The sequence below is a fragment of the Nicotiana sylvestris genome, chromosome 5 (assembly GCF_000393655.2).
Source record: "Nicotiana sylvestris chromosome 5, ASM39365v2, whole genome shotgun sequence".
Taxonomy (NCBI): Eukaryota; Viridiplantae; Streptophyta; class Magnoliopsida; order Solanales; family Solanaceae; genus Nicotiana; species Nicotiana sylvestris.
In genome coordinates this window covers 172607342-172626782 of record NC_091061.1, presented here as the reverse complement: position 1 = coordinate 172626782, position 19441 = coordinate 172607342, and the positions used below count along the sequence as shown (strand labels likewise).

Sequence of the window (19441 nt, the reverse complement as noted above, 5' to 3'; positions counted from 1 at the left end):
GATTTTGATTTCTTCTTTTTTTAATCAAACCTCAAATCCATAAGTTAATTGTACTCTGACAACTCTACATAAAGTAGAGTTTAATTTTTGGGTGATAGTGGAAAGTTGACAGATAAATCAACGTACTGCCATTCTACATAACCGTACATGAGATTTTTACCTTATACTAGGTCAATTCTTTAGAATTCGTTGGATCCTTTCCGCGTTGGAGAATCCTCTTCAACAACTCTTTTTGTTGGTGAAGTAGTGCAACAACTGAAGTACTATTGCTAGTATAGTATAGATATAATAGTGTACTACAATTAACTTTTTTTTTATAAAGTTTGCTTTACATCAACCTTTTTAAAATGTCTATAATAACTAGGTATGCTTTATCGAGTAATTGGCCTTGTTGCTTACACTTTATTCTTCATATTTATCACTTTATATTGTGTTTGATTTTACATAGGACTCAGTAGATCTATATAAAGCAAATTATCCTAGTTAGTGATTAAAAAAAATTAGAAATTTTAAGTGGATCCAATGTAATAATTATTTAACAACTTGTTAATATTTTACAGTAATAAAACTCCACTCAATATTTCATAATCAGGTTTTAATGATATTTTTATCTACTTTATTTTCCTCACGTAAGACCAGTAACCTTTATTACACAATCTAAAGCAAATCTAAATGCAGAAGTAAATATATTTGAAGTGAGCAAAGTTATATATGCTTTTAAAATTGTTACAGTTCTAAACAAATTTAATATATGTCAAGGCAAAGTTATGATAATTTAAAGAAAAGAACTAGAACAAGTTGATCGCTAATGGCTTCCCACTTGCATTAAAATTTTAAGCATAGGTTTTTGTTTTGATATTCTCAGACAGCACAAAACTCCACGTCTAATAAAGGTTTACTAGTTCGAATCTAGTACGTACGCAAATCCCAAAAGAAATCAAAATTTATAAAAATACAAGCTTAGTACAACTTGTAATAATTTATATAAAGTACTATTTCTAATGAAAAAAAGTAAGTAATACTTTTAGTTTCATATTTATGTAACATTATGTAACGAACTTCTCTCAATCTTGAGCACCCTACCCTCCTTGGCAGAAGAATTAATCATATAAAACAGGATATCAAAAAAGAAAAGAAAAATCATATACGTAGATTTTGAGATTTTTTTTTTTTAGCAGACATGCACCAAGTTATATTCACAAATCAATTTGTTGAATTTTGTCGCAGTAATTTTCCTTAATGTAGAAAACAATTATGAATCCAAGTACGTTTTCCTTCTGGGAGAAATTTCACCCCCTCTACCACCCTAAATGAAAAAGGAAAAAGAAAAAAGATAGATCTAATTCTTCTGGTATTCAAATCTTACTAGTTCAACTAAGTCAAATTGGAATTGCATATGATTCATTTATCCTAATCTCAAGGCTCGAACTTAAATCTGTAATCTAGGAGTTGCTACCAATAAGTATTGTGGTAAAATGGCAAGTACTTTTTCATTCTTAACTAGAGATCTCGAATTTGAGTCGTGCGTATGAGTAATCTTTGTTAAGAAACACTTTACCTCTAATAGGAGACTTTTTGGTGTGAATCATATCCGATCCAATATGAATACCGAATACCTATTCGGGCAATAAAAGAAAGAAAGTTATAGCTTAAGGGAAAAGGAAGAAATTTTAGGGTGACATGAGAAAGAAAAAAGACGTAAAGCTGACAACTTTGGCTCCATGTAGTGATTGTTATTTCGAAGGAAAGGGAGAGAAGTAGGATTCCATGGGCTGGGCCCATCAACTTGAAAAGAAGCTTTTAGGTGGGCCCAAAAGCAAAGGCCGCTTTCTTCTGTGGGCCCTGATCACACGCCCAAAGGCCTGTTAAGTCCGACAAATATGGGCCCAATGAAACGAACATCTAAGAAGGCCTCTTCACCAATAGAAAAACTGTGCTCACTCTTCTCCTCCGCGAGTACATACTACCTTCCATTTATAGATTGATACTTTCTAAATACGAACCCTTTCATTTTGGGATGTTTTAAAATATTTCATACTCATTTCTTTATTTTTATTTCCAAATTTTAAGAATTTAAGTTGACATTTGGACTACAATTTTGAAAAAAAAAATAGTTTGTTTTTGCGAATTAGCTTTTTCAACCAAACGCCAATTAAGGGGAATTTTTAGTTTGTTTCAAATTTTTGAAAAACTACTCTAAAGCTCTGTGCAAAAATTTGAATTTCAATTTCTTGTAAAAAAATTTAACCAAATGTAAGAAAGAATATATTTCAGTTTTTCCACTGCTTGACATACTTTTCTTCCTTGGCATTTGGTTGGAATTTTACGTAAACTCGTTCTTAGAATTTTGGGCGAGCTGCTATCTAAACATATACCCATTTATACTTTGAAATGATATTCTTTCTTTTCTTTTTCTATGTCAATTTTAATATTTTTTATTATAACTAATATTAGATAAAATTAAACAAATATTTTTTAGACTTAATATTTACTCAAATATCATCACATTAATAAAAAGGAAGAAGTATCTTAATAAAAATCAAATCAATATTTATAATTTTATATTTAATCAAATACCATTACATAAACTAATATAAAAAAATTTACTATTAATTTATTGAAAGAAAAAAAGCCTTAAAAATACAAACCAAAAAAATAAAATAATAAAACAAGTGAAAGAGAGTGGGAAAGGTGAGTTAGGAGATGAAAAGTGGAGTCACATGGTTGGTGGGAAGTGGAACCTACATCTCCTTTTTTATTTTATTTTATTGTATTAGGTTCATATCACTATCATATCAATTTTTTTAAACTTTCAAGGAGAGAAGCAAGAAAAAACGATAGCTGTTAAATCCGTCAAAAAACAGTTTCACCTCGTACAATTAGTCGATATGCATACAAATCATCCGGAATATTAAAAAAATGACTTAAACAAATTCTTATGACATAAAAATTTCATCCAATACGTGACTTCACCCTTTGGTGGACGACGTTCGCAGCATCTATACGCACAAAGGTCGACCTCTTCTGAGCTAGAGCTAAAAAAGAAATCGGAGCTTAATTAACATCGAGAAAAACATTTGTAATGAACGAATCTCCGATAACACGAAATCAACACTATCTACCCGAGCCAAGGTACTTAGGGCCCGTCAAAGCACGGTGTTACAGGGCAATCTTGATTATTTACATTTATATTATATTTTTTTGCCTCGAATTATATGTATATTCAGTTATTCTAGTTGAGAACTTTTAAATTGTGAATTCGCTTTTGTTCAATGTGATTTGGACAAGATAGGGTGGCAACATTCTCCTTTTCTTTCTCTCTGCGGTTTTGTCTTAAACCAACATCATATTTGTGGTTAAATATTGGGTTTCAATTTGGTAAAAACAAAAAATTATACTCCATTAAATATATAAGGTCAAAAAAAATTTGTGTATATATATTGGATATTAAATTTGTTTATTTCTTGGTTAAAATTTTACTTTCACCGCTGGTCTAGCGTCAATCTCCAAATTTTAGTGTGATTAATAAGAATAAACTAGTAGTTTGTACATTTAAACTAGTTGCAACCTTTCAAGTACAAAGATCAAATGTCTAATCTTTCTGCACATAAAGAGAGAGAAAAAATCAAAAAGCAAATAAATAAATGGGGCCTACAATGTCAGTAGTAGAATAAACATTGTCTCTCATCTTTTTGGATTATTTTGAAGAGGTGGGTCCCAAGCTTCAATAGAGTCGTCAGCCATGTTTGACTCTCTGTCCATTGGACTGTTGATCTTATCTTAATGTGTTCAGATCCCTATTTATGTGAAATATGAATTTATATTTCCATTTTACTTTGTCTTTGTGGTTTCAAATGGAAAATGTATTTACACTTTGAGTGACTGGCTCATCTTCAAGCTGCTTCACAAGCCGCGCCACAATTAACGCTTTAAGCCGATAATCGTTCTTGCTTATATGATACGTAGTTGTGCATATATTCGTTTTTCTTTTCTTTTTAACGATAGTAGCAAATGAATAGTTTGCATGCACTTATTTGCGGAAATAAAAAATAGTCAGATTTACAACTTATAATTGAAAAATAGTCATAGTTTCAAAGTAATTGAAATTTAGCTATTTTTTTTATGTAAAGATAAAATCTGAACAAAAACACCCTTAAAAATCAGTAAATATTCCAGCATAATATGCCGGAGTTCGAATTTTTTACATATGAGCTTCTAAGATAATGTGTTGAATTTCATAATGTGTTGAAGTTTTAACATAATATGCGGGAGGTTTATATGCATGAGCTCCATAATCCAACATATTATGTTGGAACTTTTCGTATGCTGGAGTTCCAATATAATATGCTGGAAGTTTATCTGCATGAGCTCTATAGTCTTGCATATTATGCTGAAACTTTTCGTGTTTCAGCAAAATAATAGCTATTTTTCGATGATTTTACAAACAATGACTATTTTTCAATTATCAGTCTAAAAATTAGCTAACACGTGCCATAGGTTCAACTATTACCGTTTTAGCATTGAACCCATTATATTTTTAAAGTTAGGGGGTCATATCTACTATTTTTGTAATTTTAATGTATTTTTACATGTAAATTTTTGTTATACGTCGAAAGTTATAGATACAATTGAACTCGTGGGTAACACACTACATCTGCCCTTGGTTATTTGCATAAAATATTAATATCAAACCATATTAAGTTACTATGATTAATTATTTGCTTTTGTATTAGTTAACTAGGATTTAGTAATAACCATGTTTCTAAAAACATATAGAGTATCATGTACTTATTAGGTGTAAATATCTAATGCCAATAATCTTTTACCCTATTTCTTTGAATATCTCGAGCCGAGGGTCTTTCGAAAACAACCTCTACCTCCTCAAGGTAATGGTAAGGTATGCATACACACTACCCTCCCTAGACCTCACTTGCGGGATTTCACTTGTTTTATTGGTGGTGGTGGTGGTGGTAAGGATTAAGGACTGTGTGTGTACATCCTACTTAACCATTTAGTACAACCTGCTTATTCTTGATCTACTAATACCTCCTTTTTAAATGAAACATGCATAAAAATACTATCAAATATTAATAATAAAAACAATAACTTGTAGCCTCAGCAACCAAGTCTAGAACTACAGTTTCCCAGTATAAATGTCCCTGCAATATCCGTAAAGTTTTAGTTACATTTCATTTTCAAAAACTAGGGGACCATTTTACAGAAAGAGGGAGATGAGAAATGCTTTTATGAGTAAACTGACAGTAGCTACCACCATTGACTTAGCCACGTACAAGACAACACTTATGGCTAAAAGTTGAAAACCATTTCCCATATGCCCACTTCTTTGGACCATTGAACTAGTCTCTAGCACTCAATACAGACTTGTCTGGTTTCTTCTTGGAATATATTCTTGTGTAAGTTGTTGAAATCACAACATTCCAATCTAATATCTTCTTCATTTTTACTCTCTTCCTTATCCATCTATTTGAACACCAAACAACCAATTCAGATATTCACGGCAAAGAATTATCGGATAAGCCTAGAGGTATCAATGAGTAGTTATCATCTATGTTGCTAGGACTTTTCAAAAATGTTGTCGGGTGCGTGCCGGATCCTCCAAAAGTGGTACATTTTTGGAGGATCCCACTTTTGGAGGATCCGACACGGGTGCGACAACAATTTTGGAGAGTCCGAGCAACATAGGTTATCATAATCAATCACATTTTTTTTTTACAAATACAAATGAAATTTTTTTCAACTTTCAATATTTCATGGTCACTTGCACTGTTCTAAACATACATAGGCTTTTGTTAAAGCGACCACGACAAATTCTCAGTGATTACTAGGACGTTTATAAGCAAACAAAGCTTTCTCAAAAGCCTTTGATATGTGCATGCACAACAAGCAGTTCCACGATTTTACGCCAATGTCAATACACCGTTCAGGCCAAAGGCAACAGCCAGTGGCGGAGCCACATGTATTCAACGGGTGTCAACCGATACTCCTTTGTCGAACAATTACAGTGTGTAGCTAGATAAAATAAATTATATATATATACTACATGTTGATGCCTCTTGGCTTCTTCGTAGGTCTACTTCTTTATATTTTGACTCTAACTTAGTGAAAATCCTGCCTCCGCCACTGGCAACAGGGGCAATCTTTGTATGTGCAACTGCCTACAAGACCACTGGCATGGGTCTAAAACATACATGTTTTTCCTAAAAGAGACTAACGGTTAAGTCTGCTATGATACTCACCCGCCTCCAAACATGTCAGTTGTCGTTCAGGAGACCAGTGGTCACAACCCCTGTACTCCTAACTATTTGTTCTCCTTATGTTGTTTTGTATAAGAGAAAAAACTTATATAGATATAAAATAATATTCCTGCTAGTTATTTATGGATTGCATGAGCTTCAAGGGACTTGATGCAAAATAGTACTTAAAACATTAAGCTGCTGATGCAAATATATACACGTATGGAAGTATTTACCAAAAGAAATCAATCCTTGTTAGTATAATTTTGCTATAAAAGTTGACAAAAGAAAACAACCAAATCTGGCAACAATGATGGACCCAATTAGTCTTAATAAAACATACTCTAAAGGTGCTAGAAAAGACTTTGCTCTCTCTTACTCCAGACACAAGGTATCCACAAAAGAACTCGCTCATGACCATCAGATCAGATTGATGTAGACTTGTTGTCTATACAAAAAAAAAAATATGAAGAGCCAATACCCCTATATTCAATTCAATGACAACTTGCAAAATTTAAAGATGATTATTGATTAACCCTGTCTCCTAGGCATAAATGATGATGGTCCAATCAAGAGTGAATAGGGGCTTTAAAAGGTACTTCACATATACCGGCTGCTTTCTGGGGTTGAATATAGTAGTCTTTATTATGGACTAAAATTAAGAAAATGGGACCAGCACATATTCATATTTTCCAACGCTAAGGTTAATATCATAGGTGTGGAGATGGTTACCTGTTCCTTGAGGCTAACAGAAGTTTTCTCCATGAAACAGATGGCATAGTGACTAGAAACTGGGATTGAAGATGAAAGCTCCATTGTTAGAAATCTGATATGCAAGACCTAGTGACCGTGTGGGGCAGCACAACAGGAATGATGGATTTTCTTGATAGGACTTCCCAGCTACCTCATTTATGTTACGATTCATGTATACAAGATATTCTGGAGAGGATCAATCCATGTAAGATACTTGGAGCTTGGATATTAAGTGACATTGACAATCTGCATCCAGTTCTGCAAAATGTAAAATCCTTCTAACTACCAAAAACACGAGGGGAAATGAAAAAACATCTCCTTCCATGTAGCCGCAGCCTGCATGTGGCTTTGTTATATTTGTAGCTGTGACTGGTCTTACGACATGCATTCTGCGCCCTTTCTTTATCTGTGGATGGGAAATTCCTGTCAGAATTTCTCAGTTTCTGTCTACACTAATAGCTATGATTAGTCTTTACCCGATCATTCGATACCACACAAACAACTATATCACAGTTTATCTTTACCCGATTATTCGATACCACACAAGCAACTAAATCACAGTTTATCAAGTCATAGGCATTATTTAAACTTTGAAAGGCCAAAATACTGGACTTGAATTAGATAGCAGCATCGATACCAAATCAATGTTAAGAAATTAAATAGAGGTTAGTCTATTCATAGAACAGAGAATCTATAATCATACTCTTTAAACAACAGGAATCAATGTTTAGCTAAAGCAACATAAATTATAGAAGTCCCACAGCGTAGGATGATCGACAAAAGGAACGTTAACTCGGCATATCTTTTGAGCAGTATCGGAATCCAGTTTTAGCATACTAAAGCAGCACTTAAAAGAAGTGCTCGATCAGGGTCAGAACTCACACCCCCACTTCAAATGGCTCCCACCAGCATTTGTTGGAGAACTAGCCTTTATATCGTCTTTATAAGATTACTAAAGGATTATCTTTTTCAAGGTGTAGTAATGGTGAATGGTACAAAAACTTTCTCAACATCCCAAGGTAAAGGAAAACAAGTTTATCATAAGTACAGACCAAACAAGAGAGCAGACAGATGCTTGATTTAATTTTTTTCCCCTTCTTATGTTTTGGTTGCAAGATTGCCTTTAGTCTGTGTCCTCCCATTCCTAAAGGTGGCTAGTGGGAGATTTACTATTTGTATCGACAAACTGCTCCTAGTACACCATTCACTCATAAAACCATAACAGGACCAATATCATTTTAATCAAACAATTCATTCTTAAATGCAATTGTAAAAGTTTCATCCACACAATAGTCTTGGACTTCAACATAGATTGATGCAAGAGCACCTTCAAACTCTCATCATTTCTACCTATAAGAAGAAATTTGAGATTAAGATACTTGCCACTTAGCACCTTACTTTACTAGCCCTGATTTTAATTTTCCTAACATTTAATGGTCAAATACACTAATCTGCAAATTAAACCAAGCGTACAATTTGAACTGATTGTCAGTGCAACCTTTACATCATTGTCCTCCCCTTGATGGCTTACGGAAGCCTGAAAATTCTAGTGAAAAACTGTTCCTAGTACAAACATTCACTCATCGAATCACACTGGAGAAACACATCAATTCAGTGCATAAATGTGATGCACCCAAAATAATAGCAGTAGAATTTGACATCCTTTGATGTGTTAACAACTAAGATATCTAGCTAAGCAGAACTTGAGATTATGAGTGAGTTTGGCACGACGAAAGACATTTTCCAGAAAATGACTAATTAGTTTTTCAGAAACTATTTTTCTAGAAAATGTTTTCTGGTGTCGGCTGGAGAGTGGATAGTATATTCCACATAATGCTCTTGAAGTCAGAGATGGACATTTTCACAACTTTTTGGTAGTTGTGGAAGACACCTTCGCCATGCAATTGTACACGCTCAATCAGCTTAAGCTACTTAAACCAAAGAAGCAGCATACCCAAAATATCCACAATGAAGCGTAATAACAGGAGAAACTATTGAGCAGGGCAGGAAGGAGTAATGGGTCAGAGAACCTCTTTAAGCCCTTAAACAAGCTTTAGCGTCTCATTAATCACTCTGTAGCAAGGACAAATAATTAATTTGTCCAAATTTAACAGCGCTTGCCGGAACCTCTAGAGGCTTGTCGATGTTGACTCCAGCTCCTTCATTGAACAACGAGTAACATGAACTATCTATAAGTACTTATTCTACGAAGGCACGTAACAATAGAAGCAATACGCTGCAGAAAGCACTTCTACAGACAACAATTTTGTATGACATTCACAAGCAGAAAGGAATAACTTAAGGCCAAACCAGCAGCATTTTAATGACAGTACAATGATTAGTCAACAACATCCAGTTACAAATAGAATTTTTTACTAGCTCAAGATTAATATTGTAGGTGAGAAAATGTTTAAACTGTTCATTATATCCAACAAGTATTAACATACAGAATTCTTCTGATTGTAGCAGCTTTGATGAAGCAAGTGGCCTTACACGTATACCTAATCTCTAGCGTCATCCTATTGACAACTTCACAATCAGGAGACAGCAAATTCCAACTTCCAAGCATGCACATGATTAAGAATTTGAACGTCTTACCTATACCTAGTTCCGCCTCTATTGCAGGTTTCCTTTGCTTGGCATCACCCATTGTACACCGAACCGATTCAGGACCAGCCACCCGCAAATGCGCTGCCATCCAGCAATGTAGCAGAAGATGATCTACACGAAGACCAAACATCTACACATGAAGCACCCACAAATATACAATCCTCATCTTCCTCAGATTCTCTGCTATCAATATCTCTTCCTTGGTTACCAGCCAATCAAAGAAACACACCTTCCTGGGTGCCCTGGGGATCTAGATTGATAAATGCAGGAAAGTGAACAGCTCTCTCACTAGAACACTCTGGAAGTATGATTAACGGTGAACAAGTTAATCCTCTTCACTCCTTATGCTGGCAAAAAATTAGGAAGACCTGAACCTGAGTTTAAAAGGATTGCGATCTTGAAGGATATAAACACAAACTCACACATATGAACTTGAATCCTTATACAAGGGTGAAGAAAGCCAAACCATGTAGCTGAATAGGTATATTTTCCATTAAGTAATTTCAACTAGTCATATATCCATTTTCTGTTATCCTGTACAGGCATGGATAAGTGGGTAGAGATTGGCAATTGGTGTCACCGGAACTACCAGGAGTCTAGAGAATTTAAATTGTATATAAAGAAAAGCGCAAGTCATCAGATTAACTAAAAGGACAACCCGGTGCACTAAGCTCCTGCTATGCGCGAGGTCCCGGGAAGGGCCGGACCACAAGTAAGGGTGGGCATCGGTCGGTTCGGTTCGGTTATGAATATTATCGGTTTAGCATATCGGTTATCGGTTTACAAATTTGATAAACCGATAAGATATCGGTTATCGGTTATCGGTTATCGATCATTATCGGTTTACCCGATAAGATAACTCAATCTAGAGTTAAGCAAAAAAGAAAAGACAATTCACTGGAGTTAAGCAAAAAAGAGAAGAATTCACATATAGTATACTAAAGACTTACGCTAGGAGTAACTAGTAAGGTGTATGAAGAATGAAGATGAAGCAACTGAAGAGTGGGGTTGAGAAAGAATAGGAGAGAATGAACTGAAGCCCTAGCATTTGTATATACTTAAGGATAAAGTCGTAATTTTATTAATTCTTATTGGGTTATCGGTTAACCAATTAACAAAATTGGCAAACCGAGGCCCGAACCGATAACCCAATAGTAAAAAAATTCTAAACCGTTACCGAACCGTTAACCCAATAACCCGATACCGATAATCCAATAAACAATTAACGATTCGGGTTATCGGTTTTACCCGATATATGCCCAGCCCTAACCACAAGGGTCTATTGCACGCAGTCTTACCTTGCATTTCTGCAAGAGGCTGTTTCCAAGGCTCTAACTCGTGACCTCCTAGTCACATGACAACAACTTTACAAGTTACGCCAAGGCTCCCCTTCAAGTCGTCAGATTAACTGAGTGAAAGAATGCTAATATTATCTTTAATTAAATCTGCTGTCCTAAGAAAGCTTTCAAGCTGCTATCACTGCCAACCCAACTGAAGCCTGTGCCTTTTGATATTCCTCTAATCTTCATAATCTCCCTAAGTTCACTTACACCATCCCATCTCCCAGCATCTGCCAGAGCATTAGATAGCGCAACATATGCCCCTGGACGACTACCGCTACTCAGCTTGAAAAGTTCATTGGCAGCTAAATTAGCCAATTCCACATCTCCATGCAGTCTACAAGAACTGAGTAAAGCTGCCCAAACATCAGAATCTGGCCTTTCAGTCATATTAATTACAAACTCTAATGCTTGATTTAAACTCCCTGAGCGGCCCAAGATATCAACCATGCAAGCATAATGCTCCATCCTCGGCTTCATCGAGTAATCTCTCTCCATGCTTTCAAAAATCTCTCTTCCTTTAGCAATTAGCCCAGAATGCGCACAAGCAGAGAGAGCACTTAGAAATGTAACATAGTTTGGAACAATGAGATGATCTATTTGCATTACACTAAATAGTTCAAGTGCTTCATTAGGATACCCATTTTTCCCATATCCATCAATCATGGAAGTCCACGAGAAGACATTCTTCTCAGGCATGTAGTTAAAGACTCTTCTTGCATCCTCAACCAACCCACACTTCGAATACATGTCAATTAAAGCACTTCCAATTTTTACATGCTCAATTAACTCAGTCTTCATGAGCTGCCCTTGAACTTGTTGACCATTTTCAAATGCTGCAAGAGCAGAACAAGCCCCAATAATGCTTGCAAAAGTAGAAATATTCGGCCTAAAACCCAAACGTTGCATGTCAATGTAAACCTCAATCGCCTTCTTAGCATTTTCAACTTGTTTGCTATAACCTTCAATCATTGCATTGAACACCACAACATCTTTCTCTGTCGTTCTACTAAACACATCTTCAGCATCCTCAATATAACCCTGATTCATGTACCCTGTTATCAACGATGTCGAGCAAACTACATCCCTTTCCAACATCAAATCAAACACTCTCCTTGCATAGTCCACCCTCCCGCTCTTCACATACGAGTCAACTAATGCCGTATAAAGCACATCATCATCCTCAACGATGCATTTAAATATCCGGGCATGAACCTGTTTTCCAATACAAGGAGAATATAACTCAGCATAGCTACTAGTGGAGCCCTTCAAGATCATTGATAATGTATACGCATCTGGAGTTTCACCAGAAAGACACAGCTTTCTAACCATATCAAAAGATTCTAAGACAAACCCATGTTTTACATAACCTGAAATCATGTAATTATAAGCAGAGAGAGTCGGTTGACGCATTTCGTCGAACATTTGGCGCGCATAGAAAAGGCAAGAAGACTTTAAATGAAGTATGATAAGCTTGATGCATATATTGGTATTTGGTTTGTAACCAGTTTTGAGAATGTATGAATGGATCTTTTGGCCGTGTATAGGAGTGTCGGAATTGATATAGTGCTGGAGAACTGACGGCAGTGAAGAAAATTTTGGTGGCCATAAAAGGTGGTTAATTTCAGTTTCTTTTAACGGGACCAAAGATTTGAATTTGGGTATTTTGGCATTTATCATCTTTAGTTCAAGACTGTCTTGAAAGAGAGGCGCTAAACTTTGTATTACTACTACTACTATTTTTGCACTATGGTTTCTTTATTGGGAAAATGGTCGAGTTGTACCTTACGGATTTAATGAGACACAAAAACAATATCACCATCTATCACAAACTAAAAGGATGTTTTAGAACGAGAACATCAATTCCACAAAATGTGACATAAATTATAGGGAGTTTTACCTTCTTATACGATATTTGAAACTTATTTACTAAAATTGTCTTAGTTTTATATATTACCAACTCTAAACAATGATTACTTACAAATTATATGCAATCCATTATTAGTGCCTTGAATTAGGGGATTTAGTTACATCATTTTCCTTTTTTCTCTCTGCTCCTCTTTCCTCACTCCCGCATCTCTCGTCAATTTTTCTTTCTTTCTTCATCTTTCTCTCTCACTTTCTTTCTCTCTCAATAAGGTAAGCCTAAAAGTTATCTTCTACCAATCAACCTATTGAAGTAACCTCCAGGTCGTAGGAATTGAAGATTCGAACACTAATCTATCATAAAGCTTTAAATTCGAATTTGGATTTTCAAAAATCATTATTTGTTTGGATTGAGTATTGTTGCAAATAATTGGAAATATTGTTTGTAGTTTATATCTCAATTTTGAGGGTGTTTTGGTAAAGATTGGACTTAATTTTGGCTGAATTTCAGATTGAAACTCGTAGTAAGAAAACATGACATACAATATAAAAGAAGAAGAAGGAGAAGAAGACATGACATACAATATACTTACGAAATTGTATAAAGTTGTAGTAAAATTGTAGGTAAATTATATTTTGTTGTAGTTATATATATATATATTGTCACGACCCGGATTTCCCACCGTCGGGATCGTGATGGCGCCTACTTGTGAAAGTTAGGCAAGGCAACTACTATGACTTTAACACATTAGCAATTAACTCAAACAGAAATAAGTAGTAATTAAAATTGAACAGATATAAAATGCGGAAGTGTTATAATAGTTCAAAATACTTCATTACATGTCTACCCCAATGATCTGGTGTCACAATTTCACGAACATCTACGAATTTCTACAAATATTGGTTTAGAAAGAAAAAATACAACTGTTCTTGGAATGAAAAGAGACAGTATATCTAAAGCATAAGGAAGGGGACTCTGGAGTTTGCGAACGGCGACAGATCTACCTCGGGTCTCCTGTGGACTGAAGGCAGCAACCCACGATCTACTCACGAGGTCCAACATTGAAATCTGCACAGAAAGTGCAGAGTATAATACTAGTACAACCGACCCCATGTACTGGTAAATGTCGAGCCTAACTTCATTGAAGTAGTGACGAGGCTATGACACAACAATCATATAAACCTGTGTAGTTAACTCATATAAGAGAAGCAATAATAACATGAATTTAACAGATAAAGACGAAAAATGGGGAACATATTGAGGGGGATATCAGGTTATGACAATAATAAAGTAAAGCAACAAAGTAAATATCAAACTTGAATCAGCGGAAATGATAACACAGTAACAAGTGCACAACATCACTCTTCGTGCTTTTACTCTCGTCCTCACCATAGAAATCAACAGAAACAGCACGACATCATCCTTCGTTTTTTTACTCTCTCATAATCATGGCACGACATCACCCTTCGTGTTTTTAATCTCAATAATGTGCCACGACATCACTCTTCGTGCTTTTACTCTCAATAATGTGGCACGACATCACCCTTCGTGCTTTAACACTCACAGAATATGGCACGGCATCACCCTTCATGCATTAACACTCTCTCACAATATCGTGCACGGCATCACCGTTCGTGTTTTATACTCTTACTCAACCAACAACATAAATAATAATATCCTGGCAAGGGAATCAATAATAGAAACAATAACATTCCGGCAAGGGAATCAACATTAGAAACAATAACATCCCGGCATGGGAATCAACTATAACCAATCTTGTTTCAACAGTTAACTTCACAAAATAAGTCCTAACTTGAGTCGACACTCAACAATGGTCAATTACCAAGAAAATGTCATAAGTCTTATTCAACATGTATAATCATCAATTTAAGCATGAATAATACATAATAAGAATCACAACGATCACAATTTAAAACTCGCTTGCATGCTCGACACCAATGTACAGATACTCGTCACCACACCTATACGTCGTACTCTACACTAACACGTAGCAATTAAGACACAACACCTATTCCCTTAAGCTAAGGTTATGACAAACACTTACCTCGATTCTACGGCCAAAAGTCAAGCCTCAATTACCGCTTTTCCTTTGATTTACACTTCCAAACTGCTCGACCCTATGCATAATTAACTAATTAATATCAATTATTGCTAAAGGAATCAACTACAACATATAGATTTAGTTTTTCCAAACTTTTTTCCAAAAAGTCAAAAATCGACCCCGGACCGCTTGGTCAAAACTCGAGGTTCGAATCAAAACTCGTTCAGTCATTCATCCACGAGCCCAAATATGTAATTAGTTTTGGTTTCCGACTCCAAATCGAGGTCCAAATCCCCAATTCTCCTAAAATCCCTAATTTATACCCTTAAAGAACAAGATTTAGGCCTAGAAATCTAATGGGTGTTGATGGAAAATGAAAGAAATGAGTTTAAGAACATAAACCTATGATTTGGTGATGAAATACCTCTTCAAAAATCGCCCAAGGTCGAGTTCTATGGAAGAAAATATGAAATTATGGTATTTTCCCATTTCTGCTTCTGTTTTAAGATTGCTGGACAGGTCTTCTTCGCGTTCGCGAGAAGCTTGTCACATTTGTGAAGCATTGGCCAGAAGAGCCTTCGCGTTCGCGAGATACTGTACACACTCGCGAAGGTACACTCCCCGGCCCGACCTTCGCGTTCGTGAGCCATTCGTCGCGTTCGCGTAGAGTATTTCCCCTCCCCCAAGTCCCTACCAAAATGGCCTTCGCGTTTGCGAAGGGTAATGCCCCCAACACTGCGCGTTCGCGACCTGTGCTTCGCATTTGTGTAGAAGGTAATTTCCCTCAGACTAACTTACTCTTCGTGTTCGCGAAGCTCGCGAACGCGAAGAAGGACATACCAGATGACATCGGAAGTTCAAAACACCAGAAATTTCAAGTCTAAAACATCCTTAGCCTATCCAAAACACACCCGACCCTCGGGGCTCCAAACCAAACATGCACGCAAGTCTAATAATATCATACGGACTTGCTCGTGCGATCAAATTGCCAAAATAACACCTAGAACTACGGATTTAGCATCAAAATCAATGAAAATCTCAAGAACTTTTAAAGTTTCCATTTTCACAATCGAGGGTCCGAATCACGTCATATGAATTTCGTTTCTTACCAAATTTTACAGGCATAACTTAAATACCATATTAAACCTGTATCGGGCTCTGAAACCAAAATATGAGCCCGATACCATCAAATTCAAACATCGTTAAATTTCCAAAAACTCTTATATTTTCAGTTAAACAATTTTCTTCAAAAATTCATTTCTCGTGCTAGGGACCTCGGAATTCAATTTCGGGCATATGCCTAAGTCCCATATTTTCTACGGACCTTTTGGGACTATCGGATCACGAGTCCGGGTCCGCTTACTCAAAATGTTGACCGGAGTCAACTTAATTCAATTTTAAAGGCAAAATTTAACATTTTTCTCAAATTTTCACATAAAAGATTTCCGAAAACATGCCCGGACTACGAACGCAAATCAAGGAGAAGAAAAATGAGGTTTTTAAGGCCTTAAAACCTGGATTCGGATTCTAAGACACAAGATTATCCTTTGGATCATCACATTCTCCACATCTAAAATGGCGTCCGTCCTCGAACGAACATAGAAAAATACCTGAGTCGGTGAACAGATGGGGATATCAGCTACGCATATTGGACTCAGACTCCCAGGTAGCCTCCACAGGCTGACCTCTCCATTGCACACGAACCGAAGGATAACTCTTTAATCTCAATTGACGAACCTACCGGTCTAAAATAACCACTGATTCCTCCTCATAGGTCAAATCCTTGTCCAACTGGATAGTGCCGAAGTCTAACATATGGGATGGATTGTCGTGATACTTTCGAAGAATGGAAATATGAAACACTGGATGCACAGCTGATAAACTTGGTGGAAATGCAAGCTCATAAGCCACTTCTCCAACTCTCCTAAGAATCTCAAAAGGCCCAATGAACCTAGGGCTTAACTTGCCCTTCATTCCAAATCTCATCATGCCCTTCATGGGCGACACCCAAAGCAACACTCGCTCTCCGACCATGAATGCCACATCACGAACCTTACGGTCGACATAACTCTTTTGCCTGGACTGAGCTGTACGAAGTCTATCCTGAATAATCTTAACCTTATCCAAGGCGTCTTGTACTAAATCTGTACCTAACAACCGAGCCTCTCCCGGCTCAAACCATCCAACTGGTGATCGGTAGCATCTACCATATAATGCCTCATAGGGAGTCATCTGGATGCTTGACTAATAACTGTTGTTGTAGACAAACTCTGCTAATGGCAAGAACTGATCCCACGAACCTCCAAAGTCAATAACACATACGCGAAGCATATCCTCAAAAATTCAAATAGTACGCTCTGACTGTCCGTCCGTCTGAGGATGAAATGTTGTGCTCAACTCGACCCTTGTACCCTACTCACACTTTACTACTAATGCGAGGTAAACTGCATACCTCGGTCAGAAATAATAGACACGGGCACACCATGACGACCAACAATCTCCCGGATGTAGATCTCAACTAACCGCTCTAAAGAATAGGAAACTGCCACAGGAATGAAATGCGCTGACTTGGTCAGCCTATCCACAATAACCAATACTGCATCAAACTTCCTCTGAGTCAGTGGGAGTCCAACAATGAAATCCATAGTGATACACTCCCACTTCCACTCAGGAATCTCAATCTTCTGAAGCAAACCACCAGGTCTCTGATGCTCGTACTTTACCTACTGACAATTCAAACACCGAGCTACATATGCAACAATATCCTTCTTCATCCTCCTCCACCAATAATGTTTCTGCAAGTCCTGATACATCCTAGTGGCGCCCGGGTGAATGGAGTACCGGGAACTATGGGCCTTCTCTAGAATCAACTCACGAAGTCCATCCACATTAGGCACACAAATACGGCCCTGCAGCCTCAAAACTCCATTATCTCTAACTGTAACCTGCTTGGAACTTTCGTGCCGCACTATGTCTCTAAGGATAAGTAAATGAGGATCATCGTGTTGTCGATCTCTGATATGCTCAAATAATGAAGAACGGGTGACTACGAAAGCTAGAACATGGCTGGGCTCAGAAACATCCAACCTCACGAACTGATTTGCTAAAGCCTGAACATCCAAAGCAAGCAGCCTCTCATCTACTGGAATATATGCAAGGCTGCCCATACTGGTTGACTTCCTACTCAAAGCATCGGCCACTATATTGGCCTTCCCAGGATGATACAAGATGGTGATATCATAGTCTTTCAATAGCTCCAACCACCTCCTCTGCCTCAAATTTAGCTCCTTATGCTTGAACAAGTATTGCAAACTCTTGTAATCCGTGAACACCTCACACAACACGCCATATAAATAATGCCTCCAGATCTTCAGCGCATGAACAATGGCTGCTAGATCCAAATCATGAACTAGATAATTCTTCTCATGGATCTTCAATTGACACGAAACATATGCAATAACCTTGCCATTATACATCAATACCGTACCAAGTCCAATACGAGATGCATCATAATATACTACATATGGCCCTGAACCTGTGGGCAATACCAACACCGGCACCGTAGTCAAAGCTATCTTGAGCTTATGAAAGCTTACCTCAAACTCGTCCGACCAACTGAACTGGGCACCCTTTTGGGTCAATTTGGTCATCGAGGCTACTATAGATGAAAACTCATCCACAAACTGACGGTAATAACCCGCCAAACCCAAGAAACTCTTGATCTCTGTAGCTGATGTGGGTCTAGGCTAGTCCTTGACTGCCTCAATCTTCTTAGGATCCACCTGAATACCCTTTGCTGATACAACATGACCCAAGAATGCAATTGAACTCAACCAAAATTCACATTTCGAAAACTTAGCATATAACTGGTTGTCTCTCAGAGTCTGGAGAACGACTCGAAGATGTTGCTCATGCTCCTCTTGGCTGCAGGAGTAGATCAAGATATCATCAATGAAAACAATCACAAAGGAATCCAGATAGGGCTTGAACACTCGGCTCATCAAATCCATAAATGTTGTTGGGGCATTTGTCAACCCAAATGACATCACTAGGAACTCATAATGCTCATATCGAGTCCGAAAAGCTGTCTTAGGGACATCGGATGCCCTAATCCTCAACTGATGGAAGCCAGATCTCAAATCAATCTTCAAAAACACTTTGGCACCGTGAAGCTGATCAAATAAATCATCAATCCTCGGCAATGGATACTTGTTCTTGATGGTGACTTTGTTCAACTACCGATAATCTATACACATCCTCATCGACCCATCCTTCTTCTTAACAAACAACACTGGCGCACCCCAGGGTGAGACACTAGGTCTAATAAATCCCTTATCAAGAAAATCTTTCAATTGCTCCTTCAATTCTTTCAACTCTGGCGGGGCCATATGATATGGCAGAATAAAAATGGGCTGAGTGCCCAGAGCCAAATCAATGCAAAAGTCAATATCCCTGTCGGGTGGCATCCCTGGCAGGTTTGCAGGAAACATCTCTGGAAACTCCTGAACAACTGGCACAGAATCCATAGAAGTAACCCCAGCACTAGAATCACGAA

General features: G+C 37.1%; 1 protein-coding gene and 1 long non-coding RNA gene across 2 annotated transcripts; both read right to left on the bottom strand.

Moving 5' to 3' along the window:
• Positions 1-5089: 5089 nt before the first annotated feature.
• On the bottom strand, positions 5090-7076 carry LOC104240527 (uncharacterized). The gene is made up of 2 exons (XR_714448.2): positions 6987-7076; positions 5090-5481 (listed from the first exon to the last, which is right to left on the bottom strand). It is a non-coding gene; the product is annotated as an uncharacterized lncRNA (long non-coding RNA).
• A 10-nt stretch (positions 7077-7086) lies between these two features.
• LOC104240533 (pentatricopeptide repeat-containing protein At1g28690, mitochondrial) lies at positions 7087-12763 on the bottom strand. Its single transcript, XM_070145669.1, has 2 exons — positions 9606-12763; positions 7087-7413 (listed from the first exon to the last, which is right to left on the bottom strand). Exon 1 carries the CDS (start codon positions 12635-12637, stop codon positions 11057-11059), a length of 1581 nt encoding a protein of 526 aa, XP_070001770.1. The 5' UTR covers positions 12638-12763; the 3' UTR covers positions 7087-7413; positions 9606-11056.
• Between the last annotated feature and the right edge of the window lie 6678 nt (positions 12764-19441).

Coding starts and splice junctions, on each gene's coding strand:
- LOC104240533 (XM_070145669.1), bottom strand. CDS start 12,637: ATGATAAATGCCAAAATACCCAAATTCAAATCTTTGGTCCCGTTAAAA.